At 42.8% G+C, this 18154-nt stretch overlaps 1 protein-coding gene across 1 annotated transcript in view; it reads right to left on the bottom strand.

Moving 5' to 3' along the window:
• Window positions 1-18154, bottom strand: part of LOC105691407 — a 133797-nt gene extending 115643 nt beyond the window's left edge. The window contains exons 1-2 of the mRNA XM_012409861.3: window positions 17419-18154; window positions 7988-8094 (exon numbers count right to left, since the gene is read on the bottom strand). Coding sequence (XP_012265284.2) covers window positions 7988-8094; window positions 17419-17426 — 115 coding nt within the window. The 5' untranslated portion in view covers window positions 17427-18154. The remainder of the gene's footprint in view (window positions 1-7987; window positions 8095-17418) is intronic.

The raw sequence follows: 18154 nt of genomic DNA on the forward strand, positions 1-18154 counted from the left end.
TCCAGCGAATCATAGAAATGGTTGGTTGATCAGAAAAGCCCAGGTATGTACCCAAAAATGTTCTCACTCCGACTCGCTAATTTTCCTACGACTATAACTATGAGGACCTTCCACAAATGCTCAGGGTATACAGAAGGTATACCTTTTGCTCCCCTAAATTTCTGACCGTAAAATTAGGAAATTCCAAAATCCCACCCTATCCGTCCTATTCCCGCAGTCTCTCAACCCTCGGCATTTATGAATAAGGGTTCTTGCGAGGGTTGTTTTTTTTTTTTGGCGATCACTCGAGCAACGCAGTTCAACTACAATATCGCTGTCGATATTCTATTATTTCGCGGGTCGAGTGAAGATCGGTAAGTTCTTCCGCTGGTACGGATTGGTTTGTACAAACCAATATACGAAGCCTGTCATATAGGTATATACGAACAATATGTGCACGGCCGTACTATACAAAGCTATTATCATCACCCTGCAACGCTATTATTATCGCAGAGTGAAAGTGCATCATGGCCGCTTAGGAGAAAAGACGAAGAACGAGCGAAAAGGAAGACGCGGGTGGGCTCGCAGGATGCTAGTCCATGGTGCGAAGTACACGTGGGTATTATATAAGGGAGGAAAGTGAGGAGTGCTATTAATTGTACGTTCGGTCTCACACACTTAAATGGCGGACGTGAAGACCAACGGGGGATGGATTTATAGTACTGCTAGCATGTGCGGTGCATATTATGGACGTAGGTACGATATTCGGTCGAAGAAGACAGTGCGCGGAAGTTCTGTACACGTGTACTATGTGTACATGTCACATACGCTCCCTATAATGGCGTTGTCCGTAATGGCGTTAAAAGCTTAACCATGGATTTTAGTGGGAATTTCGTTGACCTTTGCCGGATCTTTCCCAGTCCCTATATGTACGCAATAGTACTATAAAAGGACATAGAGCAGGAAACACATTCTATGATTTATGTACCGTAGAATCATTAACGATTTTCAGGGACAGCTCCGCCCACGCGGAAGAGCCAAACGAACTTGACCCCAAGATGCATTAAATATATCCCTTTTCAGCAGCAGTTTTCGTGGCGCAAAAAAGGGGACTCCCTCTATTCTAGAATCCATCATTCTATGAGCGTATTTTCATCCGGATGGACCCCATCCAGATTCATTAATTCACGTGTCCAATTAAATTGGTTTTTTTTTCCCGACGACACGCCGCGGGATGTGAAGGAAATTCAATCCTCCGTTCCGCATCCCATTTAATCCAGGAAATCTCGAGATTCGGGACATGGATACTCTACACGATATAGTTATAAATTCGAAAATCGAAGTAACACAAACTCTCAGATACGCTGGATGAAAAAAGAAGAGTCAGAGGTATAAAGAATACTGCAGAGCGGAAGCGTCGCGACGCCTGCTGTTCGTTCGTAGAAACAAGGGGAACGACGTCGGAAATCCGGCGAATTTTCGACGCGTTCGTTTGTCGCAGTAGGGGTGTGTTTTATACGGAAGAGATGTTAGTAGGTGACTGCAGGCTAGGCCCCGCGAGACTTAAATCTCGTCTCGACGCAACGCCGTGCTAGATGTGGTACTGCGTGTACGTACGTAACGTGTACACATATGAAGGTTTTCGGAGCCGTCTGACCCATAACGGCAAATGGATACAAATGCCACGATCTGCTTTTCGAACGACTGTCTACGATCCACTCAGTCCCCGCGGAGAACAGGGGGGGAGAGGCGGGCGGGCGGGCGGGCGGGGGTAGAAGAGATATAAGTTCAGCTCTGCGGGATGAGAAATAGAAAGACCAACGTTGGCGTCAAGCTCGTTTCCCAGTTTCTCGTGGAAAGGGTGTATCCTGAGCAGAGGCAGCGGTAAAGTAGAAAAGAACTCTGCCCGGGATTTTGGCAAAGGGGTCAGACCGAGGAAAGAGACAAATATCCACAATCAAAGAACACTCCTCCAGCCCCGAATCCTCCGACCCCGCCCTTTCCCTGCATCCTACTGATTGTGCGAGTTCCTCCTTGATGAAGGTTCCACTCTCGCGCGAAATCCTCCATATCTCAGAAAATCTGACTCGAGGGTGATCGTCTGTCACCGTACACTCTCCGCTCAGCTATCTGGATAATCTACTCGCTTCGTCCGTATTGCGCGCACAGATGTACGACATGCGTAACACTAGAATTGCAACTAAAAACGTAGAATACCTGTACTAATTGATATTTATAGTACGACGCACATCGCTTGCAGTTGAACGTAAAAATTGAATCGACGTTAACATTTCGGGAAAGGTTCACGCGATGTAACAAGTATGTCGACAATACGAAATTCATAGCAAACGCTTCGAGTGGAAGAGTTTCCGAGCTCCTTAATATACCAAGGTTACAATTATGAGGGTGCTACAATCGTATTCGAGGATCTTCATATCTCCACCAGTACATTCAGCAATATTACTCTCCACATGCCAGCTTTTGATTATGTAAGATGGCAGCTGCAGCTGGTGTTATTATTAACGTCACCCTCGAGCAGACTTTTATTTCATCAACGCTATGAAGCAGACTGCTGCAAATATCGTCTGGATATTACCCTGCACGTCGCAATTTTCACCTAACGACACATTTGAATCCGTTCGATGTTTCGCCCTACGTCTGTGCGAATACGTCGTTCTGTTCCAAAACACTAATTCAATCATCCTACTACCACGTTAGATTGTGAATAATTTCGATCGACCGTTTCTTCCGCTTCAGATTTCCGGAATTAGTACGGTTGGGCTCGGTCTATATACGTGACCTGTTCTTCCGTGGAAGATATCCACCTGGTTCGCGACGGGTTCGAATGAAATTCCTCGGTGCCTTACGGATGCAGCAGAAAAATATAGTACGAGTTCCACGCGGTGCTGGGTAGCGAACGTTGTTCGGATGGCAATTTTTCCGTTGCACTTCTCTCGTTCCCCCGCGTACATCAGAGTTTATATTCTCCTTTTATCTCCTTTTATCATTTCATAGCTATAAAACTTGCACTATCCAGGTATGCGCGCACGTACCTTTACTACGCGTCGTGACTAACCCCGGATGCCCCCGCGGTACGAGTTCTCGAAAGAAGATCGCTCCGTATTTGAGAACCTCGGAGACTTGACAAACTACTTTAGCGGAGAGAAAAACACGGTCGGACGCCACGGCTGCGAGTTAAAGGACGGGCGAAAAAGCTAAGGTACGAAGGAACGAACCGAGGAATGGGATGCAGGGCGAAGGAGCGAGGGGAAGAAGGGAGCGCGAACCGTCGGGACGACGTTTTCTCGGACGCGCCCAGAATTGCTAATACAAACGGCGACCTATACACGTATAAGGCCGTGACTCTGGCCGGCAGGACCAGCAGCAGTCCGGATCCGTGCCCACATATCCTTTATACATGGAACATACCTAGAAGTTATGTAGGTAGAGACACAAGGTCTGGTCAGGTATAGCATTAGAAGTATACCAAGTTGTGCACCGTGGAACATAATCAGAAAATAAGTTGAAAGCGAGTGTGCGGGGTATTTTTATCGAGTCAAGTCGTGTATACGTATATAATTAAAGACGAGTATCGCGACACTTGAGAGATTCGACCCGGCGAAGATATCAAGTGTTTCGTTTATCAAAGGGTAAGAAATAAATTAATAGGTTATGCCCGAGTCAGGTGTACTTAGCTGTATAACACCTCAAGTTCACGTTGCGTAATTGAAAACCGGCTTTTGAGTAACGTTAGACGCGCGACTGACATCGATTCGCCCGTTTTACAAAGCTTGTCTATTGCAAACACACCTATCGCGTAGTCGCATGTATATGTACATATACGAGTGCCTATGTTTAATAGAGAAGAGAAAAATTTTTTGCGATTTGTAACGTATACTGTGTGTAACTTATACCTATATGATACACCAAAAACTAGAGATCACGTTCATTATAAAGTTATCATAATTACACGTGAGGAACCGAGTTACGAGTTACCATTTCATTATTATCGTAATAATTATGTTCGCTGTAAAATGAAAAAATTTAACAAAAACCGAGTATGCATAGAATAATGAAAATTCTGATAAGAGCGTGTATTACTTTTTACGACTAGGTGAACAACGGTGCAGGGCAGACTATACATTAAATTAGTTTGGAAAATTTAACTTTTATTTTGCTGCTCTTTTTTGAAAAAAAAAAAAAAAAAAAAACCCCCTTTATCTTTTGATTTTTTTTTTTTCTACTTCGAATCTTTTTTTTATATCCACGTATATCCCACAAAGTTGGGCAACTATTGCAGCGTTAAAATAGGGTTTTAACATCGTAAACTTGCTAATTGAAATACATTGTCGGGTGTTAAGTGGCTTTAACCACACCATGCACGTTGACACTCTCGACGTTAGAGTAGCTATAGGGCCCATCCTTTCGGTGAACTTGTTTTATTTATTCTATTTCTCTTTACTTCGTTTCTTAACTATCTCATTAAATCACGGACTGCAGTTACGCGTACGATATGAACAGAACACGAAACCGTATAGGCAGATGGATGATTAAACTATTACGTTCATGAAGATGCTAGTTTTTTCTCTTCCTTAATAATAAGACTGGCATGCACGCCCGCGCTGCATAGCAATGTTCAGTTATACATACGTTACGAATTTTTCATTTGTTTGCCATCTCAACTTATAATCGGACAAGAATATTTGATATTTGCTGATTGAATTTCGCAACATATTTGGAGTACAAGATCAGACGCGCGATGGATAAAAATAAATAAGAATAAATGAAAAGCACGAGAAAGAAAACGATTTGATAAATAAATAAAAAAAAATATGTTTTCGCGATCAACCAAGCCGATAAGAAACAATCAAAGTGAAAAATAAAGTTATCACCAACATTAGAGTCGCAGGTATATCAGCATTAGGAGACATTTGGTCGTAGTTGCTCGATTACACGCAAACGCTACACGCACTAGAGATAGAGACTCTACACGCGAGCAATCGATCGGCAAAAAAAAAAAAAAAGGAAAAGTAAAAGAAAAAACGACCGCTCGACTGACTTTTGTACCGTGGTGACTCAAGTATCTGTTTTATAGTCACGCCGCGGTTAAGCCGAAACGGCCGGTGGAGCTGTAGCAGATCCGCACGTCCCATACGTACAAGATTTTTTTTTCCTCGATTTCATACGATGATCGTTTATCCAATTTAACGTATTCTCTCCAAGGCTTATAAATTGCGAACGAAGGCAATTTTCGAAACTTACTACGCATAGGTACCTATATTATAATACTTTAGAAATCTTACAGCTTTTGATATTAAGTTTAAGATGTTCGCTTGTATGTAGTTCACTTTTCCTTCGAGATGAAAGTTAAGTTACAGAGCCATTCAGGGTGCAGAACTTGAAAAAGCTCCGGAAGCAAAGAAAGCAAACGGTTATAGGTGTACGTACTACTACCTACCTATACTACATCAACTCAATCTTTTCAAAACTTAGCACTCAAAGGATTGAATAATGCAAGCAACGGTGTTAGCACAGTTTTCTATCAGAGCTTTGCCAACGTTTTCATACCGACCCTTCAATCATCCTCATCGACTGCAAATCCCCCGAACCCTCGCTGCATAGTCCGTGCACAATACGAAACATTTCATGTCAACTTGATCAGGGTCCGATGCATGTGGATTTTTTCTTTCATCAATTCTTTTTTCAAAACTCTGTTCCAGCTGACGACGGGAGCGAATCAGAAATGGCTGTAAAACTCTCGATGTTTCTAAATTTTTCAAACTTTACGTTCGGTAACATCGTTGAGCTGGAAAAATCTTTTTTTTTTTTCTTTTTTTTTTTTGTATAAGCTCTCCAGATAGACAAGTCGAACTACTTTGAACTGCACACATTGAATTAAACGAAATCTTCGAATTTCGAAAAAGTAAATCTGAATCGTAGATGTATTTAGCAAAAAACCGCATTGCTACCGATGAGGTATGTACAGACTTCGCATGCTAATTAATATCAAAATGATCGATTGGCGCATAATTTGTTTTATGGAATATATTCGCCGTTACGCAATATCTGAACCGTACGTTTGGTCAACATACGGGACCAGAGACTCCATCGCGCACTCCTCAGGGTTGCTACGAGATCCCGCGGTATATAATGCAGAGAATGTTAAACAGGGAGCGTCGTCGATATATAGCGATAAAATGTAGTTATGCGTATATATTGGTACGTATATAAATAGTATATGTATGAAACGGTGTAGTAGACATACAAAAACGTTTCACGTGCTCGCCACACGACATGATTTCTCGGTGGCCTACTGGCCTTATATACATATATACATGTACGATACTCTCTGGAAGCACAGAGGAACTGAACATACTATACACATGCACATTCGTACGTATATAGCTACATGACAGTCGTTCGGGGATGAAACGAGATGCGCACATTCCGTGAATAAAAAGGGATTCGCGACCCCTCGGGATCTTTATCTGCTAGCGTATATATACGCCCGCGCCCTTCACCCGTTCCGAAGTATACCGACGAAAGGGTATTTATCACCAGCCACCATGCCTGTTCACATCATCCATGTGTGTGTTACGCGCGTATAGTCTTCGCGTTAATACACCGTTCATATTTGAAGATCCGAAAATAAAATTCATCCTCACACATGTATACGTATATATATATATGTATATGCGTGGGGAATCGATGAATCAGAGACGTAACGATAACCGGAAATAACATTCAATCGATTTGTCGATGTCCCAATGTTCTTACCGCAATTGTTCCGCGAACAGAAAGGCGAACAATAGGAAAAGCTTATTGAAGAAATAATCTTGCAATTCCACAACGGTTGGGATGTTCGCGCGGTTGTAATCCGTGTATACGGAAGACTCTTTCGTCACGAGCCGGTTGCAGAACTTGAATCGCGAGATGATCTTGACCTTGATTATACGCGTGTATCCAGACAGGATTTACATCGGGGCACCGACGTACAAGTACAAAGGTTTGTACGAACGTATAGTTGACAAGTGAATGCTGCACCGTACGTATAACGTTGTCGCCTATATGTATAAAACCAGCTACCCTTCGTAAAACCATAAGCGTATGAATGGAAACCTTGCGGGGCAAGGCTGCGCGAGGGGCGGAAAAGCGAAGGATATGAAACGGATGTATACGTGTGCGGAAACGATGAGCTAAAGGGGTGGAACGGTTGTAAGAGGGTTTGACTTGGTCTAATAGGGACTCGACCTGAGGTATACACATATCGTCTTTCATCCGCTGGAATTACACCGGAGTGTGTAACCGTATAAAGCTGCGCGTTGAAAATTTTCACTCTTTAAGGTATTATCAGGTGATGATATGTACATTTATTACACTAATTAGATCCCCTTCGTAATTGCGAAGCGTTGGAATATATCTGCACACCATGAAGGGTAAAAAAGAACCCCCCGTTGATTTTGACTAGCAAAATTGAGAAATATGATACATCGTCGCACCGCATAAATCCTTCAAATCGGTTATTTCGTCGTTTGGTGCGCCCCTTTCTTTTTTGTATCTGCATTCGCATTTCTTCATCCTTGTTTTGTATTTTCACTAAAACAACGTCCCCGATTCTGGGATGACGGGACAGTCGTCCCCGTCTGTCGGAGTAACTTTGATCAGAATTTCGCCCCATTGAGGTATTACGGGTAAATAAATTACGAAGCATATATACTGCGGGAATATATAAATCTGCTTTTCGCATGCACACATGTATAAGGGATAGGTATACACGCGTACGTCGTACGATGTATGCGTGAGCGTAGAATTCGCGGTTCGGTGTACATATCCACAGCATTCTCAATATTATTTGCTCCTTGCACCACCACTGCGAAATTTTCATCCCTAGAAAACCACCCTACCCGAATATGGGGTGGGTCGTAGGGCCGAGTTCCCTAGTTCCCGAGTCTCGCGAGCGACGTCGATGCCGTTCGTACAGCCTCGGTATTATACAAAAATGACTCACCGTTTGCGAGGGGTAGACCGACAGCCAGTAGCAGCGACAGTAGTAGTAACTCCGGCACTACAAAGGCGCTCCCGCGACGCCCTTTACGATGCACCGATCCCTGCATCCTGAAACACAAACGAAAAACACCCTCAGAAACATTAACTATATTATACACCAGTTACGCTCACTTTTTATCATATTGCATCCGAGATTGGTTCTTTTTTTTTTTTTTCTTCTTCAATGTTCTCGTTTTCTTCTTCAGACCTTATAATTGTATTCCTCTAAATTCTCCGAGGGCGTATCCTTTTTTTTTATGCACTCATATTTCACCCCACCCGATTTCACGCAACGCGTATGGTACGAGTCCATGGTATTATGCATCCTCTGATTTTTCGAGTTCCTTACACGAACTTATCTAGCTTGATTTATGGTGTCTACCGTCACGCATTGAATATACCTATGTAGAACTGATAGAATCTGGTGAATGGTCATCGACTGATGTGGTTGACTAGTTTATAATGTTATCTGCACTCATTTAATCATCTGGTTTAATTACTTATTCAAATGAGTTATTTCATTTTTCTTCCACGGTCATAGAGGGGGACGGATAAAATAATTGAAAAACATGTTACTGAATTGCGTTCTGCAGCTATATCTTGCTGAAACTCTCGTACGTATGAACGAAGTATACGTATATTACAGTGTGCATACGTACTTCTGTACACTGAAATACGTACGTACGTATTATAAACTTTAATTATCGCGTACATCGTCGTGAGTTGCGAGTTGCGACTAATTAAGCATTGAGAAGTTTCAGCTGGCATCAGGATGCAAGGTATTATACATGCATTTCATATAGTGGCAGGTGTGTAAATTTACGTATACGTACACATAGAATCTGGTACGCTACCTAGATCGTTATACGTGCGTACACTTGGCTTGATCATAAGCGATGTAGTTGGGCATTACGCGATTAGATTTAAGTTGGCACAAAATATCCCTAGTGAAAATTTACGGACGATCGATGATCGAACCGCTCGCGATCACCGCTTCTGATGTGCGGTGCTGTGAAATTCCCCCTAGGGATATTTCGTGCCAACCTAAATCTAATCGCGTAATGCCCAACTACATCACTTATGGTGCAACCAAGTGTACGTACATACAACTGGGCACTGTATAACTTACCGTTCATCTCAACGCCTGCAAGAGCCAGGCGATAAACAGACGAGAAGCAGCAAGTACGTTTTTAAACCCCTCGCAGGTGGGAAAAATGAATGTTTAACAACAATTCTAAAATCATCGACATGAAAAACAAGTTCATGATCCACAGGGAAAAAGGGTTCGATTCGACAATTGCGCCAAGTTACTTTATCTGGAAATGCGAATAATTTAGGAGATAATCAACGGAGTCCTTTGACGATATACGTATAATCAGCTTGGATCGCGTGCAGCGGCATCCAACGACCACAGTACAAGTACCGGAACCGTGTATTATACGGAGTGGTGTAACAAGGGGTGCGTTTTATCCGTGTATCGGGGTATGAGTTTCCTCGTTTCGTGTTAAACCTGATCTGCGTCATGCCTAAAGATCGAAGAGGCGATGCTGCCCCTGTCGGTCGGTTGACTAAACCCTGAATAGCTGCCTGCATCGCCGCGTCGCCATCCCCTACGTTTGTTACCGCTACCTTATACACGCATACACGCGGCGGTATTCGCCCCCCTCAAACGCGATCGAAAAACGGAAAGAAGCTCCTATACCCGTGGGCGGATAAGGCAGGGACTTGGCCAGGGATGGGAATACAGATAAAGGGAGACGAGGACCACGGGGGATGGGGGAATGAAGGAACGAGATGGAGATGCTGTAACATGTGAGAAGCAGCGTGCACCTATGGGTATGAGAACCGCAGCAAAATCACCACCATCTTCTCGGTACCTTTTCCTATTTACATCTAAGTCACTGGCTCCATGGATTCGCTTGAATGGATTTGAGATGCGGTCAGCGTCAAAATTGGGGAGATCTGTTGCAGAAATTTTTCGTCATCAAAGGTACACGTTCATCTGTGTATAGTGTACGTGGTATAAGGTACGACCGAAGGCAATTTGAATGTCTCGCGCTTTGGCGAATTCCTTTGCAGTGGACAGATTCAAATCTCAGAGGTCATTTCACCAACCCCGAAGAAGCGCGAGGGACAGGGATTTATTATACGCGTTTGTAGACAGACCCGTCTTTCTTTTGAGAAAAAAGTTATACGATCATCAAATACGCTGCATATATGCGTATAAGTGCGTAGGATGTGTCAGCCATATCTGCAGACACTCTGGAGGATTATCTGAACTGAATAAAATAATATTTTCCTCGTTGTAATTCTAACGGTATCCGCTAACGATACTTGCAATTCTCTTTAAGAGAAGAAAAAAAAAAAAGAAGTTATTCTCCTCAGTTCCATCGATCTCGCAAAAATTAGTATATTTTTGTCGCGATGCTTCCTATGTAGGTACAGTGTCGACATTAGGGATTTCGAAGGCGACGTTAATTCAAGCTTCGTTTTTTGGATTTTGCAAATTTTTGGTTGTCGAAAATTTTGTAACGCGATCTTCGCTACGTGAAAATCAATAGGCACTTGATATTGGTTTCGACGAATTCCACCTCGTCCGATCGATTCGCACTGGAGCGAATTACGAAATCTGTTCAAGTCTGTCGGGTTGTAGGTCACATAAAAACCATATATTTCGTGATTTAGTTTTTCTTTGTTTTCTGCACGATCATCGCGACTGCACCGCGGTAAAATTGTAAACATTGCGGGGAACCATGACGTAAGCTAATAACACGACCCACGACCTACGGACGATGGAAACTCTAATAATATTTGTCAACTATCATTTATTGAGCGAAATTGACAGCCTGCGGTAGTCCACGTACCCCTCGCAGCTCGACGCTCCCTAAACGGACATATGAGAAATACTCATACGTTCATAAATACGAATGCGCGGCGTATCAGATCCAGTCCGACAGAGCCGCGTGGAAAGCTCGCGTATACGTGAAAGCGTACCTACATACATGCGGCGAATGAGAGAAGCCACCGTTGGCTGGACCAGGGCTAGCAATAAAATGGAATTCTACGCTCTGTTGACTTAGGACGTAAATAGGAGGCTTAATATCTGTCATTGTGGTCGCGCCCCGACGTATGCCTCTGGCGAAGAGGTGGCGCGGTATAGCGATGCAAAGGTGCAGGGGACGAAGGGTGAACGGTATTGTGGGTGAAGGGCGGTGGTAGTAGGCGGAGCCAACAAACTGTCAAGTGTCGTATGACACTTGCCAACTGCAGTCCACGCTCCGTATACCGTGACGAATTTTTACTCAAAATTTGGTATATTATAGCTGTACGATCGATATTAGGTACTTGCTTTGACAGGCGTTGACGCAAGTAGCTACGCAGATTTATTGTCCGAAACTTGTACAATGCAGCTGCGACGCGTCACCATATCTGACGACGGTACAAATAATCGGAAATGTTTTATAACCCCAACCATGAATGAAGATTGATGAAATTCAGGAGGTTCGTAATATCTGCGTATACATGCATACGTATCTGGTGTAATCCAAAATTGAAAAAAAAAGCAATAACTAGAAGTTCGTTCTTCCTCGCTTCCAAGAGCCCCCACAATCCATATTTCACCTCATACTTACTTAAGATGAAAAAAAAAAAGAAATTGAAAGCATTGATCTAGATTTAGATCAAATCTCATACCTTCGAGTTATCTCGGTCCACCCAACGGGATCGAAATCAAAAGAAAACATGTAAATGAAAAAAGTATGGATGAGGAGAAAAGAAACGGCAGCTTTGAGTGGGTGATAGGTGACGAAGAGGTGACGCGACGTTTGCGAGTACGAGTACACGTCCGACCATTTTTGTTCCGGTTTCGGTTCCGACCCTACGTCGGTTCTACGTTAACTTTGAAGAAACTGCTGCGGGAGAGAGTTTGATGCGGTTTGGTACGGAGGCGCGACGGCATAAGTTTCACGACTCATCGCGCGTGGACGAACTTCGCTTACATCGCTCGCTTCAACTGCTGCTCGGCTTCGCTTATACTTGGGTTATTTCGCATGCCGGAGATTACCGGAGTACGTGCGCACGGCAGGTAAGGTATGAGGGAGGTGTATACGGGTCTAGGTTACCGTGATCAACTACTCGACCTGTTCCATCAGATCAGCGATTTTCCGAGGTGGAATCGCTACGTATACACGTCAAGCGTATGTATGAGATAAGGTCCTAGTCGTCGTCGGTGCGGATAACTTTCCTTATGTTTATCGAAGGTCTTATTCATCGGGCTCGCAAGACCCTGAAATAATTTCGTGGCGTACCGGATATTATCAATTCAAAGCCGGAAGGAAGGAATCGTGCCTTCGGTGTAATCCTACCAGCGGGATGAAAGCTCCCTTAGGTAAATAGTGAACCCGTACCTATACACGGGAGATGGTCGTCGAGCAGACAGTTATCTCCGAACTACTATATTGCAACGGAATTGACCGAACGATCTCGAGAGTTTATTAACCATAAGCGCTTATTTAATTAACCAAATGAACTTAATATCTGAAATAATTAATTTTGGGAGGATGCTGGGCGTACACCTCGTTCCTTGGTTAGTCCTGTTCGCTTTATGTATAGTAGAAGAGCAGCAAGCTGATACTAGCGCGGTATCGGTCCAAGTATCAGCCTAAACCGAGCAAAGCCTGCGAGCAAAGAACCAGCAGCCAAGCAGCCAGTTTACCAGCCGTTATAGTGGCGGTAGAGTGGTACGGGTTCGAAATCCCAACGGTGATCTTTGCTTTCCATTTCGCGTTATCATTTGCATCTATACGTAGCTGCTGAGGAAAGTTTGCGAACTTGCCCGCGAACGCCGCGCCAGAAGAGACAGCGAAGAGGGAGGAGAGTGGACTGGAAATTCGCCAAGCGATGCTATCTGAATGCCTAACTGAAATCGTTTAGCGATAATAATTTCGCGTTTTCACAGGCCCCTTATCTCACGGGATCTTCGTGTTTTTGTGAAATATCATCTGAGGGTAGCTCACCGCCGCGATTTAACGGCAGGAAAACTGAGAAAATCACAGATAGAGCAAACGCAGCGAAAAGTGCTGCACATCAACGTCGTAGTCAAAATGGTGTGTTCAACGTGTTCGCGAAGGATACTCTTGAAGATACAAAAAGACCACTCACGAATTTGCGTTAGCTTCATGTAAATGTAAATGTAAATGAAAATGAAAATTGGAATGCAAATTAGAATGATTTCTGCTTAGCATACGATGCGGAGCTGAGATCGATTAACGTGAGCCCGATTCGCTATTCGCCTTCCACAATCCATCTGTATAAAGCAGTGTACAGATATTTTTATATATTCATCACTCCGATGCGTACCCCCTGAACCTTTTTGGTGTTACGCATATAAACGAGACAAACAGTTACGAAAGGGCCTCAGATATTATTCCAGAGGGTACTCTCTACGCCGTCGTGCCCTTCGAGCACTTAGAAGGAACTCCTCAGGTTTCGTTTCAACTAATTTGACAATTATTACTGGATTGGGAAAAAAGTTCATTACCCTCTCAATCTCGGTTGTTTTCAACGTTTGCATACGACATCGAGAAATTCCGGTTTTACTAGCGTCTAACCGAATAGAATTAAATTTGCAAGCGTATGTTACATACAATTGTTGTTAATAAAATAACAGGAGTGAGTAGGAATGAAAAAAAAAGAAATCAATAGTTACGGAATGATGACTCATCAAGAGACTCGGTAAAGTCTCGTGCCAAGTACATTCAAAGAACGGGTGGATAAGATACTCTCACGCATATTTCTATGCGAAAAAAAAATCGAAATCAGCAAGAAAAAAGATGCATAAACCTCCGCACTGGTTTCGCAGACTGCATGACTGTACCACCTCCATGAACCTGAGCGCTCTTTCACTCCATAGTAGTAATTTTAGAAACGCAAGCCCTGAAGGGTGAAAAATGGCAAGTTATGAAGTAGGTCGGACCACGTATGCTCGACTGAGTAGGTGCAACCTGAACGAAGAGAACTGCAGGTATGGTATAACTGCAGGTAAAATATCAATATCAACCCGGCCTTATAATCCGATAACGATGGGTATACTTAGCCATACAGTCATTTCCCTTCTACTGTCGAGCGATTTTCTATAACTCTCTTTAATTTGTTTATCCATATCATTTTCCAATAATAAGAAATGATTACAAGAGGGTAAGAAAAATTCAGAATTGTAATCAAAAGAGATTGATGAACGTTTTCGCAACCGTTATCACGAATTACTATTTACTTTAATTAATATATACCTGCCGCGGATATTCAACAAATCACCGACAATTACAGCGTATGTGATACATATTTAAGATAATCACACATCGGCAGCTATTTATACGCCGTGAATTCTTTGCACAGACAAAATAACGAGAATTTCGGATAAATTTGGGTCGTTGAACAGTTGCGATGCCAGTAAACCTATCGTACTGACAATGAATAAAGTATACATATAGATATACATGTATGTTGAATAGTACACAGCGCAGCTTGTACGTACCTATAGGTGAGCCTAATACTTTAATATGTGGGTACAGCGTATATATTTGTGTGATACCGAGAGTGATACTATTATTATACATGCGCGTATTTAATACCAAAAACACGTATTTGATTAGCTCTGGTATAAGCAAAAACCACAGGAATTTGTCTGCCGAAGTATTGCGATATTATACAGATGAAGATCCAATAAATTTACCAAATAATGGGATAATTCAACTGTGGTGGGGATTCAATTTGAGAAAATTGGAAAACGAGCGAAAAATTCCTCCAGCTTGAAAACAGATATTATACAACGATCTGAAAATTGATAAATTTCTCAATTTTAGTTCGCAAAACTCAACGCGAGGTTGAAAAAAGAAAGGCAGCGAGTACCGCAGCTAAAATTCAACGCCGACATTCCAGCGTGAGTAAGGTATTACGCGTGTTACGATGATGTAAAATATGGTTATAATAACCAGAGTTGAATGCGTTGAACAGGATTACCGCGTTTTCTCGAAACATATATTAAACCTCCGGAAGCTGTAACCTGTCGAGAAGGTTTACAAGTTTGCCTAATTAGCATTTATTCAATTTTACCGAATTATTCTCCTTTTTTTTTTTGCTTCTTATAACTGCTCTGCGACCGCTCGTTAAATTAACCGTTACCGTTGACAGTGACGGGTGATTTTATCACGTGAAAACACCCTTCGCGGAGGGAGTTTCATTAGAAAATTCAGGTCAGGTAGTAAAGGAGAAACAAATTGTCGATACGAGTGTTGGAAATAACGAGAAGTCTTTTCTTCAACGCCGTTACATCTCAAGACGACGGACTTTGACTGATTCGACGTCGTCTTTTTCCCCCATCTTCTATAATCCGTACAACTCCGACTCCGACTCCATTGCTCTGACAACAGGTAACTCAAAATTATTCGAAAGTGTTCCTCGCGTTAGTTATTGAGGGGATTGAGTAGCTTTAGAAAATAATTAGCGTCCAGCTGAGCGCTTCCTACAATCCTTGGTAAAAGACGATCAGCTGTACAGTACACCGGTCATCGTGTTCACGGATGGACCTTCGAGGAAGAGAAAAAAAATAATCAACTCCTGTACAGCGGCATTCGTCGGGTCTCCGGGTGTTCGTAGGCAAGACGTCGGGGTGAGAGCAGTTTTCCCATCTCTGACAATGAGTGGGTGTACGCGAGATGAGTGGGTGAAAGAGAAAAAAAAAAAAAGAGATGGTTATGGAGGGAAGAGAAGTAAGAAAAAGGGAAATTTTCTTTAGCGGCAACTCAAATTATATTTGATTCCGTAACGGTATTAATTACCGCTAAACAAACAATCGCCTGGTTTCAGAAAGAGGAATTTTCCTTCGTTCAGGTGTATTCGCACCATCACAGCTGCTCTCGTTTCGCAATTCTGTTAGGTTCTTCATTTTACAATTGTTTTTTTGTCTATTTCCATTAATTTCTTTAATTTTATTCATATAACGCGCAGGTAACGATACTCGGTATGGGGAGTTTGAAATAATATTGGCAGCGAAGTTATTGCCGAAATATGTAAATAGATGTGGAATTGCGGTGAGTCTTGTATACATGTATAGCTTGTTTCAATTATCAAATCGCTTATCAGGCCATTATTTCAAATCTCGGTGTTTTGTTATGCATAACTTTTTGTTATTCTCCACTTCAGCGCACGTATCGCTGCGTGTAACGAGTTCCACGATTTAGGATTCGGAATTACAAACCTTCGGTACGCAAGGGCGATCATTTTTCACGTACTTTATACCGCAAAATCACGGAAACCATCAACCACGTATATCACACTGTAAATGTGATGATATAACGTATTCCGAATTGCAGAGAAATCGCAACGACGGTTCGAAGATTTGCTTTTTTTTTCTCCTTTTCAGAGCAAGGCATTAAAACAGTTGCCCGATAACGATGATTTACATTTATCTCGTTCAACGTTACGTAGCCAACTATCATCGGGGTCTCGGCGCAGGGCCATTTATCTGGTATTCTATTCAAAAATTCCATAAATCGGAGGATGCCAAGGGTGCCAGGTGTTAGGCGAGCAAGTAGTAAGCCTGCAGAATGCCCACTGCTGCCCGAAACCCGAGTGAACTGGAATCCAACTGGTCGGGTGCCTTTCTTCGTTTCCTACCAATTTTCGGTCTACATACTTCGTAGCGTGTACTGTACAAACCAGACAGTTATAATACCTGCGCGACTACGTCTGCCTCTGCGTCTGCTTTAAGATTACAGATTCCACGGAATAATGATTACCGCTCCTTCGACACGAGATATTATATGGAGAAGCAAGCAACGTACACGTACACCGTGATTGCAACGCTTATTTACACAGCTTTCTAGAGATCTTAAAATTCAAAATATAGCCAACGCTGTGTATGCGTAGTGGATTAGGTAGTCGCACGGAATAGATTTTTGAACCCGTAGCTGACTCCGATTCTCTGTTACCTTGACAATGTCAAGGCAACGTTTCCTTTATAGCCTCGCCTACCTACGTTTCTTCCTCCTCGTCGTTTTTCTTTTGTGTAAGCATTCTTTTTGTACCGTGAAGACAACTCGATCTTCAGATTAAATTCGAATGGTTCTCGTAGAGAATAAATCCAAAGTTGTATCGGGATACTACGGCGAACGCCAATATGCGTGGAATATTTGTTGTTCAAGGTGATCAACGGTCAACGAATTAAATGCAGATGAAATACGCGATGCGCGATAAGAACACGATTCGCGGGCCGGTGGTCGGAGCAAAATTTAATGAAATAGAAATAAGTAATATAGCATCCGAAGTACGTAAGTAAGTAAAGGCAAACATGACGATGTACAAATAGTAATAACAGTGGTGGTGGAAGTTACTGACCTTGACATATTTGAATTCGTCGCTGCTCTAGAAACACAACGAAACACAATCACATAATGCCACACCGTCACTGCACTAAAACACTTTTGTCAATTCGTAGACCGGCGCGGAGATTTTACGTGACAATAATACGTAAAGCTATGAATCTATAGCTTAAACTAACTACCTAACACCAACGAACCAGCTATTAGAAAACCAAATCGAAGAACTAGTACTAGGAGCACCAATTTACCGTTTATTACGTACGAGTTATTATCCTCCGATTGTAAACCTTTGAATGACGTTGTACACGTTATGAAAGGTCGACGATATCAACCCCCTGGATTATCCCTTCCAATAACACTTCAACCATCGGGTATCACCTGTCAAAAGCCTGAGCGAGTCTTGACGAGTGCAACGAAACCTGATGGAGCAGCAGGAACGGGAACAGCAGCAGCGGTACCAGGAACAGGGTAACGAGACAAGGGTGGATACTACGGGAATTATTAAAGCCCTGTGCGACGAGTGTGGAATTTATCGGGCATAGCCGCGTGCGTTAAAGTCCATGTTGAATTTGATCAGACGTTTTATTAGCGTATGATCTCAACTGCACAATGATTAAAAAGCCAAAATCACGGAGCGTCGGTCGTAAGACAAGCTCGGTTAACAATGGCGTCGTCGGTCAGCGCTAAACGAAACGTCGCCACAATGCGTACACCCGCCCCACGCGAATGCACATCCAACTCTGACAGCATTC

This window comes from Athalia rosae, chromosome 1, assembly GCF_917208135.1.
Source record: "Athalia rosae chromosome 1, iyAthRosa1.1, whole genome shotgun sequence".
Lineage (NCBI taxonomy): Eukaryota > Metazoa > Arthropoda > Insecta > Hymenoptera > Athaliidae > Athalia > Athalia rosae.